This window comes from Oryza brachyantha, chromosome 6 (assembly GCF_000231095.2).
Source record: "Oryza brachyantha chromosome 6, ObraRS2, whole genome shotgun sequence".
NCBI classification, from domain to species: Eukaryota; Viridiplantae; Streptophyta; class Magnoliopsida; order Poales; family Poaceae; genus Oryza; species Oryza brachyantha.
Genome location: NC_023168.2, coordinates 21,336,043 through 21,358,876, shown reverse-complemented (window position 1 = coordinate 21,358,876; position 22,834 = coordinate 21,336,043). Strand labels below are relative to the sequence as shown.

The window sequence follows — 22,834 nt, the reverse complement described above, 5'->3', positions numbered from 1 at the left end:
TATTTTTTACAACGGTATCATTTGGTTCTTTTATAAAACACCGAAAAATCGCCACTGAATTGTTGGGCGGTTTCTGAGGCTGAAATGGTAAATAAGCGCAACAAAGTAAAGCAACAGTACTAGACTAGAGGAGTGAGCAAAGCGGAGGCCACTCCTCCCTCCTTCCCTGCGCCGCCGGCCGATCCACTCGCGCGCCTCGTTCGCCGCCCGCTATGGAGCGCGTTGGCGGCGGCGGCGGAGCCGGCGAGGCGCGGGGTGCAGCCGCGCCGCCCCCAGTGGCGGCGGCAGAAGCAGGAGGCGGAGGCGGAGGCGGGACGGTGAAGGGGAAGTCCTGCAAGGGCTGCCTCTTCTACTCGTCGGTGCTCAGGTCTCGCGAGCGCGGCCCCATCTGCGCCGGCATCACCCGCGCCATCCCCCAAGGTAGTAGCCTCCCGCCCCGCTTCCTCCTCCTCCGCTGCTCGTCTCTCCATTTGTGAGCCTGCTGCGCGCTGGTTTTAGGATAGGACCTTCTCACCACTGCTAGGGTTCCGCTGCTGCTGATTCAGCCGCGGCCTCTAAGCTGAGCTCCGGAGGTTTTTCTGGACTCTATTTTGCTCCAATTTGAGGAACAGTGGATTTTGGTGGCCAAACCAACCATGGGGAACATAGATATTAAGCTGGAATGCCGGATTGGCGCACTCACAGTAGCAACTGTAAATTCTGGCAGTAATCATGATCCTTACCACACAACAAGCGATCAATATTCTCAACTTGTTATTTGTTGCTAGTTTAGCATGCCACTGCCATTGCAAATGCTTAGTGGCAGCAGGACAGATCTGGATAGTTTTACATGCCATCGAACTGCACCGTAACTCTCTGCTCGGCTTCAAATGTTTGCGAACTTGCTCTGGATTTATTGTCTCTCCAAACACATACTTAACTGTTTACATAGTTTTTATGGCTTGTCTAAATGCTCAATCTGAACTGTTTACTTCTTTACAATGGGTGGCTGACTATTCTATGTATCTGCATCAGTGCCTGATCGCATGGTTGGGGAAATCGAAATGGAAGCTATCCAAGAAGGTCGCAATCTTTCCGACTTCAAATATGCATGCGTCGGCTATTCCATGTACCTGGATGACAAGGAGAATTCTAAAGGGAAAGGTGACAAGCATGCACAACTGCCTATCTGTGTTGGAATTGAGGTAATTTCCTGCGTAACCATGCTATTGCTTTGAACTGATGTGTAAATTGCCAGTTCACAAATGGGAGCATGCTAGTGTAACATAATGTGCACAGGAAGCAGTTACGAAACATTTATCCTACCATAAAGCATTGGACATGATGAGAAAAGTATCAGCATGCTAACTTAGTTCTGTTGTATGTAGAAATGGTTAGACTTCATGGTGACTTGCTTCCTCTTATTCCGCTTACAAAAAATAGCTTATTCCTTCTTCTTTATGAACCATAGTAGAAACAGCTGCTACTATAATTTTTGTTTATTCCTAATCTTTTTGCATTAAAAATTTCATACAGCTATTGGCTGATAGGAGAACTTCAACCAATCAAGCTTCAACCCACCGTAAAAAGGAAGGTATGGAATGTACATATTTTATTGCCTGACTAGCATGTAGAACAGCGACTCCAAAATTACTGTAGTATGCTAATCACTGACACATTAAGTGTAGCAAATTTTATTGTATGTGGAATAGGTATTATGCTCCATCTACTAGTTGGTTTAGATATTGGACCTATCATGCATATGCGTAAAATCCACTTTGAATACATTTAATTCGTGCACAACAGTTGTTGAGTGCTAAGCTAAGAAACGAATGCTTAGGCTGATTTTGCTTCCTTTATTATCCCTATTATTTTTTGCAAGCCTGCGTAAAATTGAACCCACCAAATATTATCATGTAAGGGCAATTTTTCCCGTAGTTGTTGTCTTGTTGAAACCAGGGTTTGTAATATCGCGCAGTTACCTCACAGTCATCATGGTAACTCTGTTTTGGAAACCCTCAGTCTTTCATCGTTATCTCTTGGTTTTTGGTGATTACTGTGGTAACCGTGAGACTGCCAGGTAGTGGTAACCTAGCAAAACGGTAAGGAAAACCCTGGTTGAACCTTGGTGAGTAATCTAAACTTTACATGGTAGGACACTGTATAGTTGTTTTGTTTATATAAATAGTTTCCTGGGCATTACATATGTATGAATCAATCTGATCAGCATTGCCTCGGTGTTTGAATCAAACTGTATCGTAGACAACATCCTGACTTTGTTGGTGGATCCATTTTGATCACTTGGGAAATTTCATATATTTGAATCTCTATTAGTTTTTTTGAGTAGTTAACTGAAGTGTTAAAAACTTATATTGATAACATCGCAGATCCCCAAGGACCCAAACCACGGCGATATAAACCTGGACACAGAGGAGATGATTTCTTAACAAAGTGAGTTCCTCCTTTTGTTTTGAATTCTGTTTAGATCCCTGAAAACCTTGCAGCGAAATTTAATGGATGACGAATTTCCCAATGAACCCATAGATTTCAGAGGAACGCTGGACTTGTGGCCAATGGTGTAGCAAGGAACATAAATAAAGTTGGAGCCTACATCAAAGACACCATGGATGATATCATGTATCCTTACCGCAAACGTCCCAAGTAAACTCTAGGTCTGGTTCTTCTTAAATCCTAGAGTGGAGCAGACAAATGGGGGAGTGTCGAATCCATTGTTTCCTGAACACCTGGCTGTCATTGAGGCCCTCCAGGCAGTATATGGAGACCAAGTTGCACTCTATCCCGCTAGCTGTTTGGTGCCTTCATATCATATTTTTTTGCCCTAGCCTTCTCTCGCTATTGCAATGGCTTCATTTTGATGGGTTCCTTCCAGCAATGTATAGGATGTGATGTAACAAACAATATCGCCTGTTTGAGGCTATACTTCTGAGAATAATATCATGTCACCATAGCGGCCACCACTGATGGATTTGCTTGGATAATTAGCAGTACAGGAATACCATGGAGCTTCTAAAGCCATACCTTAGTACAGATCAATGCCTTTATTTGATTCAAGGACTATCTTTGTTTTATACCGTAAGACTTTACAGTCGTGTCTAGATTTATCCATTGATAAATGTTTATAATTTGTATATATGTTTAAATTCATTAGCATCTATGTGAATCTAGACAAGGTTAGAAAGTTTTACGTCGTAAAACGGAGAGAGTATATGTACAGCGGAAACAAATCACAAGTAGGTGGTACACTGGGACATGCATCAAGAATCAAACAATCAGAGAGATGAGCTGGTTGAGCCGCTAGCCTGATCAGTCGAGGCATCGGCGGCGGCGGTCTTCTCCCAGACGGCGTAGTCGTTGCCGTGCGCGGCGAGCTGGAAGCCCGGCGGGATGTAGCCGGAGACGTCGTAGCGGGGGCCGATCTTCATGGTCACCTTGCCGTCAATCTCGGCGACGTAGGCGTCGCCGTCATACAGCAGGATCTTGAGGGAGCTCACCGCCGTGATGCCGTTCCTCTGCCTCACCGCCACCAGCGCCGTGATCTCATCCTTGAAACCCCAGTCGAAGAAATGGTCGTAGAACTACACATGTACAAAATACAAAATACATATTACCGTGCAAGTTTTAAGGAAAGAAATTCACAAGACTGATAAGTATTTCAAGTTTAGAATAAAATTCGATCAAACTTTTAAAATTGCTACTCTTGAATATGTAGATTATTGATATTAAAAGTTCAAGTTCGCTATTTGTCAATTACTTAAAAATTTTTAATCTATCAATCGAATTCTTTATCCATTAGATTTGCTCGAAAGTTGTCTACGTGCTAATTTGTTTGGTTCCATTTACCATTCAATTTCAATTCAGTGTCCCACAAAATTGATCGATGAATTTAGTTTTTTTCAAGCGATTGACTAATAGATAGCCCCTAAACTTTGATCGAATTTGGTTTGAAATGTGAAACATTTTAAAGGAGAGTAAGTACGGATCCTTACGATGCATGGGGTGCCGGGGTGGGTGAGGATGTAGGCGTAGCCCTGCATGACCTTGTCGGAGGGGAATGGCCACGCTTGCTGCGTGGAGCCGGTGTCGTGGTTGTCGACGAAGGTGACGGCCTTCGCCGGCCACCACCCGATCACGCCGGGGGCCTTCCCCTGCGGGTCGATCAGCCGCCACAGCTCCCCCTGCACCGCCGCGTTCATGATCCCCTTCGTCGTGTAGTCGAACACCATCCCCGCCGACGCCGCCCCGTCCACCCAGTCCACCAGCGCCTGCCGGTGCGCGTCCTGCCCGTACTCCGGCCTCCCGTCGCCGCCGTACGCCATCGGGTCCCACACCTCCGCCACCGCCAGCGCCACCGGCGCCGTGCCGTCGATGTACGCCCTGGCCACCTCCGGCGAGTACCCCCTCGCGAAGTCGAGCCGCCACGCGTCGAAGCCGACCTCGTCGGACTTGAGCCAGAGGAGCCAGTCTGTGAGCTCGCGCCGGACGACGCCGTTGAGGTGGTCGATGTCGGGGGCGGCGGGGAAGTCGGCGCCGGTGTCGAGGTTGCCGGTGCCGTCGGAGAACTGGGCGTCATCGCGGCAGATCATGTGGGGGCCCCAGTCGAGGCGGCCGTCCGGCGTGCCGCCGTCGAAGACGCAGTAGATGCCGCGGCTGTCCTGGTAGTCGGCGCACCGGTGGTTGATCACCACGTCGGCGATCACCTGCAGCCCCTTGCCGTGGAGCGCCGCGATCAGCGACTTCAGCTCCGCCGCCGTGCCGTACCTCGACGCGTCCAGGTCATACAGCCGCCCAGGCATGTACCCTGCAATGCACGTTGCAACATTTTTACTTGGGCTATGTTCTTTCTTGCTAAAAGATGTATCATGAAAGTTTTTTTTTATTTTTTTTCATATAAATAGTACAAGTAAATATTGCAATGTTAAAATTTTATTCTAAAAATGTAAGATGATTAGTACATAGAAACGTCTTGCAAAAATCACAACATTTATTATCAGTCCGCGGAGTGTGCCCATAGAAGCCGAGAAAAAAATTGAGAAAAAGAATGCGGCCTAACTAATAATCCATATTACCTTCAGTAAGAAGAAAAATGGTTTCATCCATTTTAATGTTTATGTTGTCGAACTACATAAATTCTGGTCAAACAAATTGTCTAATGTATGGATTTTCAATATTCAAAATGGAACTGGTAAAGTATGCCAACTCTGCACATATCCAATTTAAATATTTTAAAAAAGATTGATGTTAATGTTAGCAGTTTCCACCCCAATCTTTTTTACGTTAAAATCAACTTAAATATGTTCAAAATGATATAGCTTTGGAACTACTGGGGATTTTATTTTCTAAAAATACTTTTTGTGTGTTTAATGGCTAAATTGCCGAATGATTTGTGTTCGTTATTTGAGAGTATAAATGAATGACTTTATGTATTATTATAAAGTCAAAATATGGATAAACATAGTATTATAAGAAATTGATATTTTAGGGAAAAAAACACAATATTTAATTAACTCCGGAAGTGTGTGCATTTAACAATTCATCCATTAAACGGCGGCATAGCTGTTACTTTCAAAAGTTAAAGGGGACAAAAATCCCTTTTCGTCTCTAAAGGAGCTTGCTACTCACTGTCATTACTTATTAGTCTTATTTTTTGTAGTTATTTTTTTCCTAAAATCCTCTGACATCTTACCTTCATGTGTACCACTAATTGTTGCAAGATCGATTTCCCTTGTAGTACAGTGCGAAAATTTCATGGCCATTACCACTAAAATGTTGTCAAAATTTCTTCAGAGTAATCAGCAAAACATGCCGTTTCTACTACTCCAGATGATCTAAAGGCAATCAGGCTAGCCGCTAGCCAAGCAATCAAGCGTGCTGTCCACTCCACGCTTCTTCCAGGATTCCAAATTTTCAGAGAGAAAGAGAGAGAGAGAGAGGTGGAGAAGGAGACCTTGGGCGGAGACGGAGTGCGACGGCGGCGGCAGCCAGACGTGGGTGACTCCGGCGGCGGCGACGTCGTCAACCTTCCCCATCAGCAGGCTGTACCACCCTCCGCTCTGCCGCCACGACTCCCAGTTGAACCCCTGAACCGCCATCGCCATCACCAGCAAGCAATTCAAACAGCTTCGATCGATCTTCACAACTGAAATCGAAAGAGTTGAGAGCGTGGATGGATTGATACCTGGAAGAGGATCTTGTCGCCGGATGCCAAGCCGAGGAGGAGGAGGAGGAGGAGGAGGAGGAGGAGGAGGAGCGGGAGCATGGAGAGGCGTCTTCTGGTCGCCGCCATGGCAGCGGAGCTCTGAGACAAGTTTACAGGTGTCGATGGTTGCACGGTTGCGGAAGAAGGCTACGCGTGTTGGGAATTTATAGGGTGCAGTGCAGCTGCCACGGCATGGCAGGATTGAATTCTGGTAGATGCTGCTGCGATAAAGGGACGTTTGGTTCCCAAATTTTTTTTCTTAAAAACGTAATATCGAATCTTTAGAAACCTATTAAATATAGATAAAAAAACTAATTGTATATTTAGAGAGGAAATCGTTTGACGAATTTTTTGAGTCTGGTTAATTCATGGTTAGCCATAATTGCTGTAGTAACCCAAATGTGCTAATGTTAGATTAATTAGGCTCAAATTCATCTTGCGGTTTCTAGACGAGTTATGAAATTTGTTTTTTCGTTCGCGTCCAAATAATACTTCCGACGTCTGGTCAAACGTTCAATGTGACATACAAAAATTTTTATTCTGTGAACTAAGCGTGGACTACCATCATTATAAGTATTTATAAAATCATTTTAATATAAATTCTCACTGTAAAAAATACTAATTATCTCATCGATCATTTACCATTCAAAATTTCTTACATTTTACTCATTCTTAATCTCACGTCATCGCTCGCATCTTAGTATTTTTTTTCTCAATCTTAATTTTTGTTAAATAAATTAGAAATAGAGACCTTGAGGACAATCGCTGGGTACCCCAAGTCTGTCACGAGATATCCATGGTGATTGCTGAAATTTACAAAACTGTGTTGATGAATTCATGGGTGTTCAAGTCAATGGAGGATGTCGCGAATGGCACGGACATCTTGGAGAAGAAATGGATAGATTGTGAGCGTACCAATTCGTGGCCTTTGCTACTTAGTGTAGTGCAGTAGTTATATCCACTGCCGTTAATTTGAATCGATACTTTTATCATTTGCTTAAATAAAAAGAGAAATAAATTAGTCTTTTTTTATTTGATAACTGGGCCGAGATAGCGGGCCCGTAACCGCACGACCAAGAAAAGAAAGAAAGAAAGAGTAGGCAGTTGTGTAAGAAAGAAGATCGCACGGGCACCGGAGCAGAAAGAATCGTTCCAGTCGCCTTCGCCGTCCGCTGGCCCTGCCTCACTCATAAATTACAATAATACCATAATAATTTACTACTACATGATTTAATCAATACACTATTAACCTATCTCAGTCATTAAATTATTCTTAATGGATAGCTCACATGTATTTAAGGGTACCTAAACAAAATCCATAGCTTTTTGGTCTACTTTGACCAAACACAAAAAAAACAAAGATAGGTTGAGGTAAGGTTGAAAAGCTGTAGAAATATGTACGAAACCATCAAAGATAATTTATGTGTTAAACTTTTTTATATATAATTTTTAGATTAAAAGATAAGGCTAAAGACTAGAATACGACGAAAAAACTCGTAAAATCAACTCAACTTTTAAGTTAAAGAAAGCAAGCCACGGTGGGATTTCTTCTCGAGTGACGAGGAGTACGTGGGAGACAAGAAGGCCTGCACAAAACCTAACTCAACAGGGCCCACAAAAAACAGCCAGGCTTAGCGATCGTAGATGGACCGTCGGCGATGGGCCCACGAGCTGCTGGGCTGGGCTGGGCTGCCCGCCGACGCATCGACGCGGCCCAGTAGTGGGATCTCCTGCACGTTGGAAATGTGTGTACTTGTATAATAATAATAACCGCGTGGTTCCAATCGAATCGAATCGAGGCGACGTGAACTGGGTCATGTCCAGCCTGACGACCAGTGGAGCGGTCGTTGGTCCAACGTGGACCAGCATGCGAAGGGAAACCCTTTCTTCTTCTTTTTTTCCCCTCATATTTGCAAGTATTTGTGACCGTTCCTCCCTCAAGGATGTTAACAGATCGGATAATATTCGATTCGATCCAATCTAAATCCGTTTAAATTGAGGATGTGCTAGGGGTTTAGAATTATCTGACGGATATGGAGTCGGATTCGGATATTGAGTTACGGATTCGAATACGGATGTGGTATCGTTAATATCCGGTGGATGTGGATTATCCGATTTTTTACCAGATAATCCGATAGTAATTTTGGCGGATAATCCGAGTTTTTAGTTCATAAAGCACTCATTTAAAAATCCATCAATAGTCAAAGTATTTTTCATCCAATATTAAATAAAAATGTATTGATTGTATGTACATATCACATCCGGTCATAATAATCTGTTTCCGAGCCGACTCTGCACCATTTCCGACATCCGCAATAATCCGTATCCGCATCAAAAAAATCCACATCCGATCCGCATGCGTTTAAAAATTATGGTTTAGGATATGGTTTGACCACTATCCGTCTAAACCCGCTCCGTTAACACCCCTGCCTCCCTCGCCTCGAACAACTTTTGAATTTTTAACTGTTTGTGATTCGTGTTATTTGATCGCATGCGTTTAGATCGGATGCGCTATTAGCTTATTACTTATGTTCCAAAATATATAATCATTAGCTGGTTAGCGACATAAACGACTAAATCGTGTTACAAGATTTAAATTTTAAAATTATTTATATTTTAGGATAAATATAATATAGCTACAATTACGACTGCATACTCTCTATCCTAAAATGTTCTTATCTATGATAAGATTTGAAACACCTTAGTTAAAAATATGTTGGGATAGGAGGAGTAACAGTTACACTGTAGTTACACTAAATTAAACTATTGTTATATTTGGAAGTCTACTATCAAATGATAATGAATGTTTTATAAATAATTATTTTATCCATTTCATTATGGAAAAATTCAAATACCTTCTATAAATCACTGGTGTTTTATTATCCCCTACAACCATATTTATAAAATCCATATAAATCAATTTATCATCTAAATTCTTCCCACGTATAGTTTGTCTTTTTCAATTTCTCACATGCCGTAGGTCTTCAGCACATCTCTCTATTCACCGATCTCTCATTTCAATCCATCAATTCCTATCGTGTACGTCATTCATAGTTGCGGCCACGTTTACATCAAGGAAAATAATCTGTTCATTAATATTCTTACCATTGCAATTAAAGCGGTCATTGGACCAGCGATTTTGTTCCTTAAATCTTAGTTTGGGACAATATTGGATCAAATTTCTAAAATTTGACAATCAGTATTTTCTTAAATCTTAGTTTAAATACGACACAAATAATACACATATATTCTTCACAAGAAAATTATAAATTTATTAGATTTTATACACTTATTTGGATATAAAATTATTTGTTATAATTTTAAAAGTTTTACCAATACCTAACCTAAACAAAAACTATTTTTGACCAAAGAAAATATTAGACATGACCATGAAAATTGTGCAGGATAGTTAAACCATAACAATGATATTCTTACTTGGGTCAAAATGGAAAAAATAAGGTGATCCAAGTTTAAACTTAGCCAATAAAAAACGAGCATGTGCTATTTACTATTAAAAAACAAAACCTCGCAAGATTAATCAGTTAATTAATCTACGTTTTGCTCCAAAAATTAAATCAGTTAATTTCCGAAATAAATAACCATTCCTTCCCAAACTCACCAACCAACCTTTCTTCTTCTTCTCGCTCTTCTTCCTCCGCAAGCCTCGAATTGATAGCACCCTCCTCCTTTCCCAAATTAGCTCCGCCCAATCCCCACCACCGCCGCGACCCTACCCCCTCAAACCGAGCGGAGCCGCGCAAATCGGCCGCCGCCGTCGCCACCCGCCTCCCCCGGCTCGCCTATAACCCAGCCCAACCGCCCCCCCACCGGCCGGCTCGCGTCCCCTCCGCCGCCCTCCGGTCCCGCACCGACTCGTTGGGAGGAGATGGCCGCAGCGGCTGTCGCGTGCAGGCGCGGCCTGCTCCTGCAGCAGCAGTGGCCGCAGCAGCGGTGGGGCGCCCCCGCGCGCACCATCTCGCAGCTCGTCAAGACCAACGGCCGCCGCGCCTTCCTCGTCGATACCCTCGCCCTGGTACGCGCTCGTTCCACGGCCGGTGGACTCCCGCTGGTTGCTGCGTTTGCGTGCCCAATGCGGCTCGAATGTTTTGGGGGAAATTGTGTCCGAGAGGTGTTCGACGGAATGCACGCTTGAGAAATGAAATGCTGGGCTCGTGTGCTTACCCGTGGGTGATCGTCGCATCGCAGGTGAGGAAGCTGGAGTCGCAGGGCGTGCCCACGAAGCAGGCGGAGGCGATCACGTCCGCGATCACCGAGGTCCTCAACGACAGCCTCGAGAGCATCTCCGAGTCCTTCGTCTCCAAGGCCGAGATGCAGAAGGTAACGCCATTTTGTGTAGCCGAAAAGGATTTGGTTGGTGGATTGGAAGGCCAGGTTATTTGCTCCTTCGGTTCGTTAATTGGTGGTTTGGCTTTCTTGTGCGCAGGCTGAGATGCTGCAGGAGTCCAACATCTCCAAGTTCAAGTCGCAAGTACAGAGCTCGCAGGTATTGTCGGACACATACTGTTTGTGCACACAAATAGGATGCACACTGACGCTAAACTTTGGTAGCTGTTCGTTGAACTTGATCAGATAGATTTCACAGGTTCCACCTAGCATTGTTTGCTGCGTGGATTGTTTTCCATTACCTCATTTGGCCTTAGTGGATTGTAACATTTGCATTTAGGCTCTGCTTTGTGCTCTTGCTATATTGGAATACATGCAGTTCGATAGGATACGGATGTTAGGGTCCCTGTTTTACAACCATTATCGCTATCTTGTCTTATAGCGACAACTGACAGGCATAGATTTCAGATTGCCCTAAGTATGCCATTCTATCTTGGAAATATCTTCAGGTCACTACCATTGGTAATATTTGGGTTCCCATTTTTATGGAAGTTGCCAATCTGAAATCGTGATATCGCTTCCTGTCGTGTCCTTTGGAGGCTAGGTCTCCTGTATATCTTTGGAGTTGAACTGATCTTACATTTTCAAGTTAGATAAGATTAATAGATTATTCTATAAATTAGAGCTTTGCTTGGAACATATTGAACAGTCCTATGCTTGCTGCAATCCACTATAGGGGACTGCATTTCTCTGAGGCCCAGCTTATATATGAGTATATGCCTTTTAATCTGTTCCATATTTTTCAAGTATAGGTTGCAGCATTGTGTGTTTTCTTGGTTGTTACATATACTCAGCCTGCATTAGTATGCATACAATCCATGGGTTGTCTTCTCTGTGCAGAAGCTAAAATTTGGCTGTTATTATCCGCTATCCTTTGCTATACTTATGTATTGGGTCCTGTAAACAGATCTGTGGTCAGCTACTAACAAATCATTAAGCAAAATATTTCACTAATGCAGATTCATGTTACCATTGTTTAGCTTTTTTTTGTGTGTGCCATGAAGTTCTAGTTGCCTCCTTGATGGTGCTCATTGGTTGGACATGTGACCTATTTTTCATCCCAATGGAACCTTATTCATCGTTTTGTGCAACCTCACAGATATTAATTAGTATTTCCTAACTTTATCTTTGACATGGCCAAGATGATTTTTTTATATTCTATCCATCAACTATCCTATGGAGCTAGTAGTTACCTTTGTTGTTCAGCCACCTGTTCTCATTTGCACCGAATTCCATATTAAGTTTGCATATGTCCTATTAGAAAACTTGGGGGATACAGGTTTCAACTTGAAAATTTAAGCTATTCAACTGATAGCTCTGACTTTTGATGTCAATTCTCTGTGCACTGTGTTTGGTTTTCCTGGATTTAGTTGTGCCCTTATTGCTAAATCCCCATTGTTAGTACATGCAAGTTGCAACTACTTTCTTGCATATGGGCTCCTCTTTCTTGATTTTGTACTTCTCTCTCTATAGATTTTTGGGAAATGTGTTCCAGTTCCTCTCTAGGGAATGTTTGGGAAATGCGTTTAGAGATTATTACATGTGCCCATTTCTATTGTGACTGATGTTTATTTAGTAATTTCTTAAATGGACCTTCTTCTGTCTGCAGGAAAACCATTTCTCTTTGTTGCAGCGGGAGACTGAGAAACTCCGTGGAGATATTGATAAGATGAGAAGTGAACTGAAGTCAGTATTAAATTTACAAACCTTTTATAACAGGAATGTAACTAGCTCACTCGGCCTGATTTTTGTGCTATTCATTTTCCATGAAACAGGTATGAGATTGACAAGGTCACTGCAGGTCAGCGGCTGGATCTAAACCTTGAAAGAGGGTAAGGTTGCATGTTGCTGTTTATATATGCTATTTAATCAGGACTGCATTATTTAGTTGTTTGCTCAATAGTTGACTGGAAACTTCAGAGAGCATTCCAGCAGACTTTTGTGAGAGAGGAAGTAGAGAATGAGTTATTAGCCTGTTTGCTTTAGCGAAAAGATTTGTGACTAATGGCCATGATCTTTTTTTGTGGTCTTTATCAGTGGGCCTTCAATATGGACTGCTTATCTGCTCTAATAAAGTACTTTCTCATTCTTTGCATAGCAAAACAATGCTTTTAGTCAAACTTTTGCAGAAAAATCTTCCAGTTGGATCAATTTGCTGCATTAAGTTTCTCCTATTTTTTATTGTGATGCTTATTATTTTTCTATTAATAAAATCCTCAAATAGAAATGATGTAAAGTATTTTCATCTTACTGCACCTGTTGACATTATGACAAGGGATGGCACCATCTAGGTACTCTTCCGACCATGAGAATTCTGCATTCATCCGCATTCACCCTGTGTGTATGTCATTTTAAGATATGATTGCAGATGATTATATTTCCAGAATCGAAATCTTGTAGTGTCATCTAGCGACTCACACTGTCATTTAATATGCAATGGTCGATCTTGCTTTTGTCATTTCTCTGCCGGAATGGATAAACAAAATGTTATTGTCCACCTTATCTGATTAAAACACAATTGTTCCAGGCGCATCCGTGATGAACTCGCCAAGCAGAACGAGGAAACTACAGAACTCACCACAAAGCTAGACAAGGTGAGCCATGTGTGGGCTATCTCTAATTCTTAGTCTCTCTCACTCTCCGAGACATTAACAGGGTTTGCCTGTTTTGGGTACTGTTGGCAGGAAATTCACTCACTGAAAGCCCAGCTCGAGGCAGCAAAGTATGATGTCATCAAATACTGCATAGGTACCATTGTTTCGATATCGGCCGTGGGGCTCGCCGTGCTCCGCATCGTGATGTGAAGCACAGATACGTTCTTTCCTTTACCCATTCATCCATGGAAACTGCAAGAGAAGAGGATAGGTTGTGATTCTGTTCCTAGTTTTTTGGAGGGGACAAAGCCGTGGTTCAGGGGAACTGTTGTACCATCATCCTACTAGGGAGGAGAAAAGGGGTTCTTCCTCAAAACTTGTAAAAATAGATCGACCCGCAGGAGAAATGCAGCCAAAATCAATTATTCTTTTACCTGTGTTTGTTGGAGCTTCTTCTGATGGTTTGGTTAACACGCTTCCTTTATCTGTGGGAGCCACTTGTTATTACATTAACACGCTACTATGGGAATCTAATCCAGTTAGCTGAGGGAAGTCTATCTAGTTACTTTTTCCTCCAAACTCTGGAGCCTTTTCCTGTTGTTGGATGCATCCGTAGATACCATTTTGGCTTCACATTTGCTTGTTTGCACCATGAAGCGGCAGCAGTTCGTCGTACAGTCTAGTACTATTATTGCATTCCATAACTGTGAGCCGCAGGTTGCAAAGTACTATAGGTTTGAAGGATGGCTAATTACAATTGATTAGAGTAGAAACTAGCACTACTAATTGCTGCCTGGTGGCATATTCTGAAGTCTATTTCACTGACAGAATATTATTTTTACATAATAGCGAGTATTTTCGTACTAGACTTTATTCTTTGCTACTTCTGCTATTCTTATCCAAAATATTCCATCCCAGAAAGTACTGCGAAAATATTTTGCTAGAGACAAAAAAGTACTGCGAAAATATTTTGTTAGAGGCGGTGAGAGAGAGAAAGAGAGAGTATGTGTGTAACACTGTTAACTGTAGAGGTTGCGGTTGGTGGCACGTGGGCACAAGTTGCGGCTGAAAGTCGCGGAACCATCGGCGCTGAGGCTGATTGCTTTTGGCTTGGATTGGGGGCTGGGGGAGCTGAAAGGCACTTGGAACAGTTGCGGTCGAAAGCCACCTCAACCCCTGACGCTGACACTCATCCTCTCCTCCTGGCTCCAATTCATCAATCGGCTCTACTCACTACAGTATGTGTTCATGCCAAAAGGAATGAGGTGAACCGAAACTGTTCACTTCTCCATACTGCTTGCAAGTGCAGATGTTGGATAACCGAAAGAATTGCCGATCTGTTGGTTTTGACTTTGATGGAAAATATCTTATTACATAAGCATTTCTTGATTGTTTAGCAAATACCAAGATTTAATTAAAAAAATTCTCTTTTAAGTACTTCGATAATCAAACTTTGAAATGCTTCGGTTCCCTTTCTAAACACATGCAACCCCATCTTTTCGTTTCTATTTATAATTATAAGCTAAAATTTAAAATTTTTAACCTTAAATTTAAAGTTGATTGTGGAGTTTTTTATCATACTTTATTGTTCAGTCTTGACTTTTAGACTAAGAACATCTGTATAAAAGATTTATTAACATATTATTTTTTTTATAAATATGTCACTGAAAAAGCAAACAATCATCTCGATTGACTATAGAATCTTTGGAATCGGAGTAATCATGGGAACCAGGAACAAATTTTAAATCTTACAAGTAATTATATTTAGAATAGGTAGAGCATGATGTTTGTGCCCGTCTTTTTAAACATGACTTAGAATACTTATCCGTTGTCGTGCGTAGTTGTATGTATATACGTTCTCGTTATAAATAAAAAATACCACATGTGTTTTATATTGCTATCTAAATTTAACACTCGATGAATATATATAATTTATATATATGTCGATTTATTAGTATCTATATAAATTTAATCTAGGCTAGAAGTCTTATATCGTGAAACGGAGAATGTCGTAAAATGTCATCGTTTGATTATATTTTTTGAAAAAAAGCCAAAATGGTATATTTACATACGAAAAGTAATTTATACATAGTTTTTATATACATATTTTTAGCTATATAAAAGTAAGACTAAAAAATAAACTACTGTTTTTGCCCTTTCGTGTCAACGTTTCACGTCAAAAGTTCAAAACAGCTTAATTCTGGCAGCGATACCAAAATAAATTCCTTCCAAGTGGACACAAGTTCACATGCAAACTGAGGTCATCCTCCAAATTTGATGGCATCTTGTTCTCCTCTTTGATATGTGAAGCATCTCAACTTCTCTAGAAAAACATGGTCCATTTCGACGAGCCCATGCCGTATTGTCCCAACCTAAACACCTTGGCCTCTCATAACAATAACAATAACAATAATAATAATAATAATAATAATTATTATTATTATTATTATTATTATTATTATTATGCCGTGTTCGGCTAACTCGTATTTCGATTCTCTCGTTTTTTACGCGCATAATTTCCAAATATTAAATGATATATTTTTAAAAAATATTTTATAGAAAAATTGTCTTAAAACACCATATTAATCTATTTTTAATGTATATAATTAATTAATTAATTAATTATGTATTAATTTATTATACGTTTCCCGCGTCAGATGAACACGGCCTAGTAGTAGCATACTCAAGAAAAAAATTCTCACGTGACGTGACAGCGACGGCGGTGCCATCGCCGGAGAGGGAGGCGCGGGGCCGGTGGTGGACCACCGCTTACTTGGATCGGCGATGGATCATGGGCGGCACGGATGGGCACAGGCGCGTCGCCATAAATAATCCCGCGCACCCCGCCCCCCCCCCCCCCCCCCCCCCCCCCCCCCCCCCCCCCCCGCGTGCGCCCATACCGCGGGCGGCCGAGCTGGTCCCCGGCTTCCCCGGCGGCGAGCGGTGTCCGATTTCGGGCGCGGAGAGCGGATTCAGCTTTGCCGCCTTCGTACGGCGGCGCCATGTGATTTGACTGGATTGGTTTGGTTGGGGTTCGTTCATCCATCTGGGCTCGTGATCTAATGCGAGCAATGATCTCCACATCAATGGGTGTAATTATCATACACAAGGACGACGAAAATATGATGAAATCTTTCGTGGAGAGTGACGAGCAACTAACTGTTCTTATAGAGATTAAATTCTTAAAGTTGGTTAAATTGTTTCCGGCTATATCACGGCATCGTCTAGATATTTGTACCAGAGTTCTTAACATGTGGGTGATTTTTTTAAAAAGGAAAATCGATTTCTTCTCTACTGTTTTTTCATATATAAAAAGCAGACTCATCATCCTACGAAACATGTCATATTCATAAGCTCTTGCCAAAACTTGCCACACTTATAAAAACTATGGCATGCCACAAAATGTTTGGCAAAATTAATGAAACATTCAACCAAAGAGACACTATATTCTTCGACCCATCATTAATCCTTTAGGCATGTTTCGTTGCATGTATATGTTTCTTAGTACATTAACGTTGGAAAAAAAACTTAATTATCTTAGTATCTACAGCATTTGACTAGAGTGTCATATAATTATTAGAACGTAGATCATCGTAGTGAAAGTTTTTGGTAACGATGAGCCAGTGCAGATTGTTGAGTATATTACTAAAGCATTGAAATTAAATTTGCTTTTAAAAAAAGTTACTCCTGCGAATCTATATGGAAATTTTGGTCATGATCACATCCTCATCAAGACAGATTGGCTGGTGGTGTGTAAACTTCAGCCATGACAAGAAAAAGGTCAAATGACTCCAGAAAGGACAGAGACAGTACTATTATGCAACTGGCCTTCAAAGCAAGTACCAACTATAAGCATATGTACATGATAGAGAAAACTAAAAAAAAATAAAAAGTGTTCGTTTTTACGGTAAAATTAGCTTTATAGATGGTCTAAGATATATGCATGAAATGCATATATGAGTAAGAGATTAAAAAAATAATGAAACCAACCTCTAATGCACATTAGCTTTAAAGTCGATTTATCGTCCGTAACTGACTATAATAATATTATAGTTTACTTTTAGGGCTTTTTTATCATCAATTAAAAAGTATCTTAATGGATTAAGAATTTTAGTATAATTTTAGTATAAATTTTTGATACCTCTAACTCAAGATACCATACTTTTTAGTGTAAAAAAGCTCTTGAGATATTTTTTAAGTATGGTAAAAAAAAACTCTTACTTTTTACGTCCATGCACAAAGACCCTAAGAGCAAGTTCAATAGTATCGTTAAGTACAGACTCTAAATCATCTATAGTCAATCTAATAGCCAATTCATACCACAGTTACCTACGAAACATATATTACCATGTCCACCTATCATATACACAATGCGTCTTAGATTCTGTGCCACAGCTAACTACAAACCTTGTCTTCTTAAAATATATCTGTAGCTGGCTTATACTCTGTCTAAAACACGCATGCCTATCAATGCCAATTTTTATGCGCGTATCAAACTGTCAGTATCAAACCAACACCCTAGCTAGAAAGATTAAGCTGGTAGTTGCAAGATAATTAAGGAGAAGTTAGTCGCCATGGCAACTAGAATTACTATGTCAACTACACTGGAACTGTTTGTTCATCTATTGGGAGCCCTTGGTTGACCAACAACAAGTCGAAAACTGTACTGCAATGAATGAGTACACACTTAAACTCTGAATTCAAGAAAGAATTAGGGTGTGGACCATATCCATGAATATGATCAGTAGGTTAGAAATTGCCTGCCCTATATATCATATTTTTGGTACATGAATCATAATGCTAATAACTTGTGATAATGCTAGCCATCCGAGATCAGAAGCATGATTTGACTTCCTGAACCGGGCTAATTAACACCTAGTAGTATTTAAAGTTTACAAGCTTGCACTTGCAAACAAGTAAACAACACTCTTGCGCTCTCCAACCACCACAATTTGATTAGCCTCCCTGATTAATTGTACATCCTGTTCTTTTCTCTTTATTCAGATACCATCTCTATATCCAGTAGTGGTATTGGTTGACTTGTTGATCCCAGATCAAATACAAATTAAGGACACCTTTCATTCATAGGATTCGCAAATGATTTTCACAGGATTCAAATTTCTATGGATCTTTTTTCTACATGTGCCTTTGAATCATAGGATTCGAATTCCTAAAACCTACATGTGGCTTTGATTTAGAGGATTCAAAAGGATTTTTGTAGGATACAAATTTCTATGGAATTTTAAGGGCTCTCGTTCCTGTGTTTTTGATTCCCGTAGGATTGGATATATATGCATACCACTCCAATCCCTGCTTCTTTTACTTCTATGCATATGTTTCTCCTATCCTGAGAATCAAATGGCCCTAAGTAGTATAGAGATTAAGAAATTAAGAAGATGGCACATTACATAAGATGATAATTAACACATCTCCCGGTTCAGTTTGGTACATATGCAATTACATAGTAACAAAGTCGTAGCATAGTTTCATCAAAATTAATTAACTAGTAGTAGCTTAGTACTCACTAATTAAACAGCAGCAGCTAGCTAGTAACAGTGGCACATCAAGCTAACTGCTTGCTACTTGTAGTAGTGACCAGCTGATTGATCGATCGATCGAGCCATCGAGGTGACGAGCTCGCCGGCGGCCGGACTGCTGCGTGCGGCGGCGGCGTCAGAAGCACCAGAACTGCGGGCTGGGCCGCGCCCTCTTGGCGGCCGGCGGCGGCGAGAACTCCGGCACCGCGAACGCGTCGCTGTCGTTCCAGTGCCTCTCCCGCACGTGGCTCTGCTTGGTTGCCTTTACGGGTGCTGGCGCCGGGGCCGACATGGTGGCGACGGGCACCTCGTCGAGGCACCACGCCGGCGCCTGCGGCACGTGCGGCGCCCAGGCGCCACGCTTCTCCGGGTGGCCGGCGACCACGTCGAACAGGTCGGCGTCCATGAACGGCACGCGCTCGTCTTTCTCCTTCCCCGTCTGCGATCCAAAGAATCGTGGGTTATTCTCGATGAAAGATGTGGCAAGAACACGACGGCGGAGCGATGAGTTGTTTACTCACCGCAGTGGCGGCAGCGGCGGCGAAGGCGTCGTCGTCGGCGAGGAGGTCCTCGACGCGCCAGCCGGGGCAGATGGTGGTGAGGTAGTCCGAGATGCTGCTGCCGCCTACTGTTCCTCCGCCGGCGCAGTTGCTGGCGGGGATATCAAGAGGAGCGCTCGCGCCGGCGGACGCGGCGGAGGAGTGGTCGTCGGCGGCGTCTTCGGAGCTGCAGTCCGGGGAGGGGATCGCCTGGTCGGCGAGCGCTTCGGCGGAGAGCTTGGCCCCGACGAGGAGGAAGCGGCTGTGCTTGGCGGTGAGATCGTTGGCGGAGTGGATGGGGTCGTCGCAGTCGGAGCACAGGATGGCGCGGTCCTCGACGCAGAACACGAGGCCCCTCTTCTCCTTGCAGACGTCGCAGAGCGGCGGCGCGGCGTGGCCGGCCTCACCCTCGTCGGAGGAAGACGACGGGTGGACCAGCGGGAGGCGGCGGTGCTTGCTGGCGAGGCGGTTGGCGCGGTGGACGCGGCGGTCGCAGGCGGAGCAGAGCGCGGCCTCGTCGGCGCAGCAGAGCACCGCGGCCGGCTCGGCGCCGCAGACGTCGCACTGCACACGCATGGCGACAGGCAGGCGAGCTAGGTCCAAGTCAAAGGCGGATGGGAAGGCGAGGAGGAGGAGGACATGGGGGGCTTGCCCAAGCTACTCCAGTGGAGGAGGAGGAGGAGCCTGTAGATGGAGGGAAATATAATAAGCAGAGGAGGAGCTGGAACTGCACGAACATGGTGGACTGGTGGTGAGATTTTTATTTTCTTATTTTTGATTTTTTTTTATCTACACAGGATACACCTGTCACTTGTGATTACACTATCAAAGATCATCGAAACAATATTTTGTCACATCATTGCTGATGCTGCTCCCTCCGTCCTATCGTGTCTATAATTTGATTATCTGTTTTATTTAAAAATTTAAAAAAATTAGTTACATGTAATAAAAATAAAAATATTAATTATAAAAAAATTTAAATAAGACGAAGAGTCAAAAAGTGAAAGATTATTTTAGGACGGAGGGAGTAGAGATTAATAATGTGCCTGATCTTTTTAGTATAGTAAGAGTTGAGTTTAAAAATAGTATTTTAAAGTTTTATAGATTTTTATGATAAAAATACATAAGGGTTGAGTGATACTATAAAAGGATCCATATGTATTAACCATTTGCCATACCTACACGCTGTATCAATACATCTCCCCTATGCCCACTTTATTTTTATAACAATGCAAACTTTTTGGAGAAACATATTTTTATTTCTGATTTATTTCTACACAAATATAACTAGGGTTCCTTTATCGAAGATAACTGAAACAAGATATTGTTTCCCCTCATCCAAAACAAAGAAATGATTGTAGTACTCTCTATTGGTCGTGCTACTTTTATATCTACTCCAATACGCATTATAGCAAGGATTATTAATGCTATTTTTGTTTGGCTTATAAACTGACTATTAAGTCAAAAAAGTATAGGATTGCAACCGAGTAAAAGAACTAGCAGAGGGGGTTAATGGTAGGTAGATCAAAAAAACCAAATCTTTCGCGAAAATAAAAGATTATCTTCACAAAAGCCTTACCGAAGCCTTCGGTCGCACTGCGAATATATCACCGGTCAGACCGCCGTTATGTAGCCGGTCAGACCGCTCGCATAACCTCGGTCAGACCGACGTTGAGTGGCCGGTCAGACCGCCAGCCTACCTACGGTTAGACCGTTAGGATCCTGGAAAAACGCCGATCGACAAAGCTTCAAGATGTAGATTGAATCTCTCGACTTTTATTGATCAAACAGTGTTTACAAAGTGCATAGAAAGCACTCCTAACCAAAACTTTCGATCTAATATCGAAATAGAGTCGAAACCCTAACTTTTCCTCTCAAACAACACCAAAAAGCTCACCGGGGGCATACCCCTCGGTACCTATTTATAACCTCGACGTGGGTATGCAAGGCCCACGTATCTAGCACGAATTAGGACTCCCAATCTCGTGAAAAACAAATCCTTATCCGTAACTAACCATATCTCTATCTCTAATACAACAAATCTTCTTAAATCCGGACTCTATCCGAACTCAACTTTCATATCCCATACGCACACAATATCTCCATCATATGCCATATGGAATCTTCACCAACTACGTGTATTGAACTCTAGCCTAAGTATCCCGCATGATATCTCGACCGTCGGACGTCACCTTATCTCCAAGTTGACTCCCAATCCATCACCGGCAATACTCTCCCGAGGCATCAAGTCACCTACACATGAATCAAACAAAAAAACATATTCCGAGACCAAGCTATCTCCAACTTGACTTATGATTAGCAAAACAACAGTACTCATACGTATAGAAACCAACTAGAAGTCGAATTCACGAAGAACAAATCCGAAACTGAAAAGAAAATCGAAAGCTGAAACTTTCGAGGCTGATCTGCCGGTCTGACCGCCTAGATACCTGCGGTTTGACCGCGGTTATCTGAAAGGTCTGACCGGCCATATACCTGCGGTCTAACCGCCCGATCAATCATCAAAAAACATTTAACTCGCGAACCACCAATTTATTCATCACAAAAACATATAGATCACTCCTTGATCTTAAAAAAAAATAAGCCTCAACAAATAAGTAACCTTTTGATTTGGTTCTTTTATACTGTTAAGGCAACAACTAAGTTTGTGTTGCATTTTTGGCTTATTTGGAGTAAAGTTATCACACAAGCATTGATCCAAGCTTTTAAGCCACCAACTTTTATAAATCATATAAGCGAAAAATCGGCTTAAAAGCTTAAGTCTAAGCTGAAACAAACGGAACCTAATTTATCCTAAATTTGCTAGAAATAATGTTTCTTAAAACGAAGCGAGGACATCATTCCAAGGACTGGTCCATACCTCCTAGCTACGCTTTGCCAGGGAATATATTTTAGGCACACTTTGGGTAAATGAATTTTAGAAGATTTGAATATTGCGTAAAAGGAATTTTCTTGTGTGGTCATTTGGAACAAAGGGCTGGTACTACAATAATCCTATGAAAATTCTTAAGCAATGGCTCAAGGCAAGGATATTCTGGAAGAAAGCTAACATTATGTTCAACAATAATTCTATTTCTCCTTGAATTTTAGCGTATTCTTATGGTCTATCCAAACGGCAATTTATATATTTTCATATGTTTCGTTATCATCTATTTATCCTTTCGTTCCCATTAGATCATATGTTATTTCTGCATTTGTGTTTTGTCCGATCTTGGGTTATAAAGTGGGCATCCTTGTGTTGAGACAACAAAGACAGGAAGAGGTGCAAACTACATCTGTAGATAATAACCACGAGTAACAAAGGATATCCAATGTGTCAGGAGCTGAAACCACCTGATTTGTTACTGCTGCCTTTGATTTGTTCAACCAACTCCATACAAAAATAGCCAACCGTTATTCCCTCCAGAGTAACAAGCTGAATCTTACATTGTTTAGAACTAGATCATCTATAACCTTTCTGTAATGTAAATTCACTATAATCCTATGACACTAATTGTGCGCCAAGATATTTGGACTTTGTTGTATCAAGTGCTGTACTCCTTT

General features: G+C 42.0%; 4 protein-coding genes across 4 annotated transcripts; 2 read left to right on the top strand and 2 right to left on the bottom strand.

Moving 5' to 3' along the window:
* The first annotated feature begins 115 nt into the window (after positions 1 to 115).
* On the top strand, positions 116 to 2,932 carry LOC102717169. Its single transcript, XM_006657278.3, has 5 exons — positions 116 to 420; positions 1,015 to 1,184; positions 1,516 to 1,573; positions 2,367 to 2,430; positions 2,524 to 2,932. The coding sequence occupies exons 1-5, from the start codon at positions 213 to 215 to the stop codon at positions 2,642 to 2,644; spliced, it is 621 nt and encodes a 206-aa protein (XP_006657341.2). The 5' UTR covers positions 116 to 212; the 3' UTR covers positions 2,645 to 2,932.
* A 256-nt stretch (positions 2,933 to 3,188) lies between these two features.
* Positions 3,189 to 6,302, bottom strand: LOC102716886 (alpha-amylase isozyme 2A). Its single transcript, XM_006657277.3, has 4 exons — positions 6,176 to 6,302; positions 5,945 to 6,077; positions 3,987 to 4,798; positions 3,189 to 3,575 (listed from the first exon to the last, which is right to left on the bottom strand). Exons 1-4 carry the CDS (start codon positions 6,281 to 6,283, stop codon positions 3,270 to 3,272), a joined length of 1,359 nt encoding a protein of 452 aa, XP_006657340.3. The 5' UTR covers positions 6,284 to 6,302; the 3' UTR covers positions 3,189 to 3,269.
* A 3,571-nt stretch (positions 6,303 to 9,873) lies between these two features.
* Positions 9,874 to 13,687, top strand: LOC102716609 (protein FMP32, mitochondrial). Its single transcript, XM_006657276.3, has 7 exons — positions 9,874 to 10,229; positions 10,403 to 10,534; positions 10,641 to 10,700; positions 12,210 to 12,286; positions 12,376 to 12,432; positions 13,128 to 13,194; positions 13,285 to 13,687. Exons 1-7 carry the CDS (start codon positions 10,083 to 10,085, stop codon positions 13,402 to 13,404), a joined length of 660 nt encoding a protein of 219 aa, XP_006657339.2. The 5' UTR covers positions 9,874 to 10,082; the 3' UTR covers positions 13,405 to 13,687.
* A 4,881-nt stretch (positions 13,688 to 18,568) lies between these two features.
* Positions 18,569 to 20,024, bottom strand: LOC102716331 (B-box zinc finger protein 20-like). Its single transcript, XM_006657275.2, has 2 exons — positions 19,253 to 20,024; positions 18,569 to 19,170 (listed from the first exon to the last, which is right to left on the bottom strand). Exons 1-2 carry the CDS (start codon positions 19,844 to 19,846, stop codon positions 18,868 to 18,870), a joined length of 897 nt encoding a protein of 298 aa, XP_006657338.2. The 5' UTR covers positions 19,847 to 20,024; the 3' UTR covers positions 18,569 to 18,867.
* Positions 20,025 to 22,834: the final 2,810 nt, after the last annotated feature.

Coding starts and splice junctions, on each gene's coding strand:
- LOC102716886 (XM_006657277.3), bottom strand. CDS start 6,283: ATGGCGGCGACCAGAAGACGCCTCTCCATGCTCCCGCTCCTCCTCCTC. Junction 6,078..6,175: donor GCGACAAGATCCTCTTCCAG/GTATCAATCCAT, acceptor ATGGCGGTTCAG/GGGTTCAACTGGGAGTCGTG. Junction 3,576..3,986: donor ACCCCGGCACCCCATGCATC/GTAAGGATCCGT, acceptor GTACATGTGTAG/TTCTACGACCATTTCTTCGA.
- LOC102717169 (XM_006657278.3), top strand. CDS start 213: ATGGAGCGCGTTGGCGGCGGCGGCGGAGCCGGCGAGGCGCGGGGTGCA. Junction 421..1,014: donor CACCCGCGCCATCCCCCAAG/GTAGTAGCCTCC, acceptor TATCTGCATCAG/TGCCTGATCGCATGGTTGGG. Junction 1,185..1,515: donor CTATCTGTGTTGGAATTGAG/GTAATTTCCTGC, acceptor AATTTCATACAG/CTATTGGCTGATAGGAGAAC.
- LOC102716609 (XM_006657276.3), top strand. CDS start 10,083: ATGGCCGCAGCGGCTGTCGCGTGCAGGCGCGGCCTGCTCCTGCAGCAG. Junction 10,230..10,402: donor TCGTCGATACCCTCGCCCTG/GTACGCGCTCGT, acceptor GTCGCATCGCAG/GTGAGGAAGCTGGAGTCGCA. Junction 10,535..10,640: donor CCAAGGCCGAGATGCAGAAG/GTAACGCCATTT, acceptor TCTTGTGCGCAG/GCTGAGATGCTGCAGGAGTC.
- LOC102716331 (XM_006657275.2), bottom strand. CDS start 19,846: ATGCGTGTGCAGTGCGACGTCTGCGGCGCCGAGCCGGCCGCGGTGCTC. Junction 19,171..19,252: donor CCGCCGCTGCCGCCACTGCG/GTGAGTAAACAA, acceptor TTTGGATCGCAG/ACGGGGAAGGAGAAAGACGA.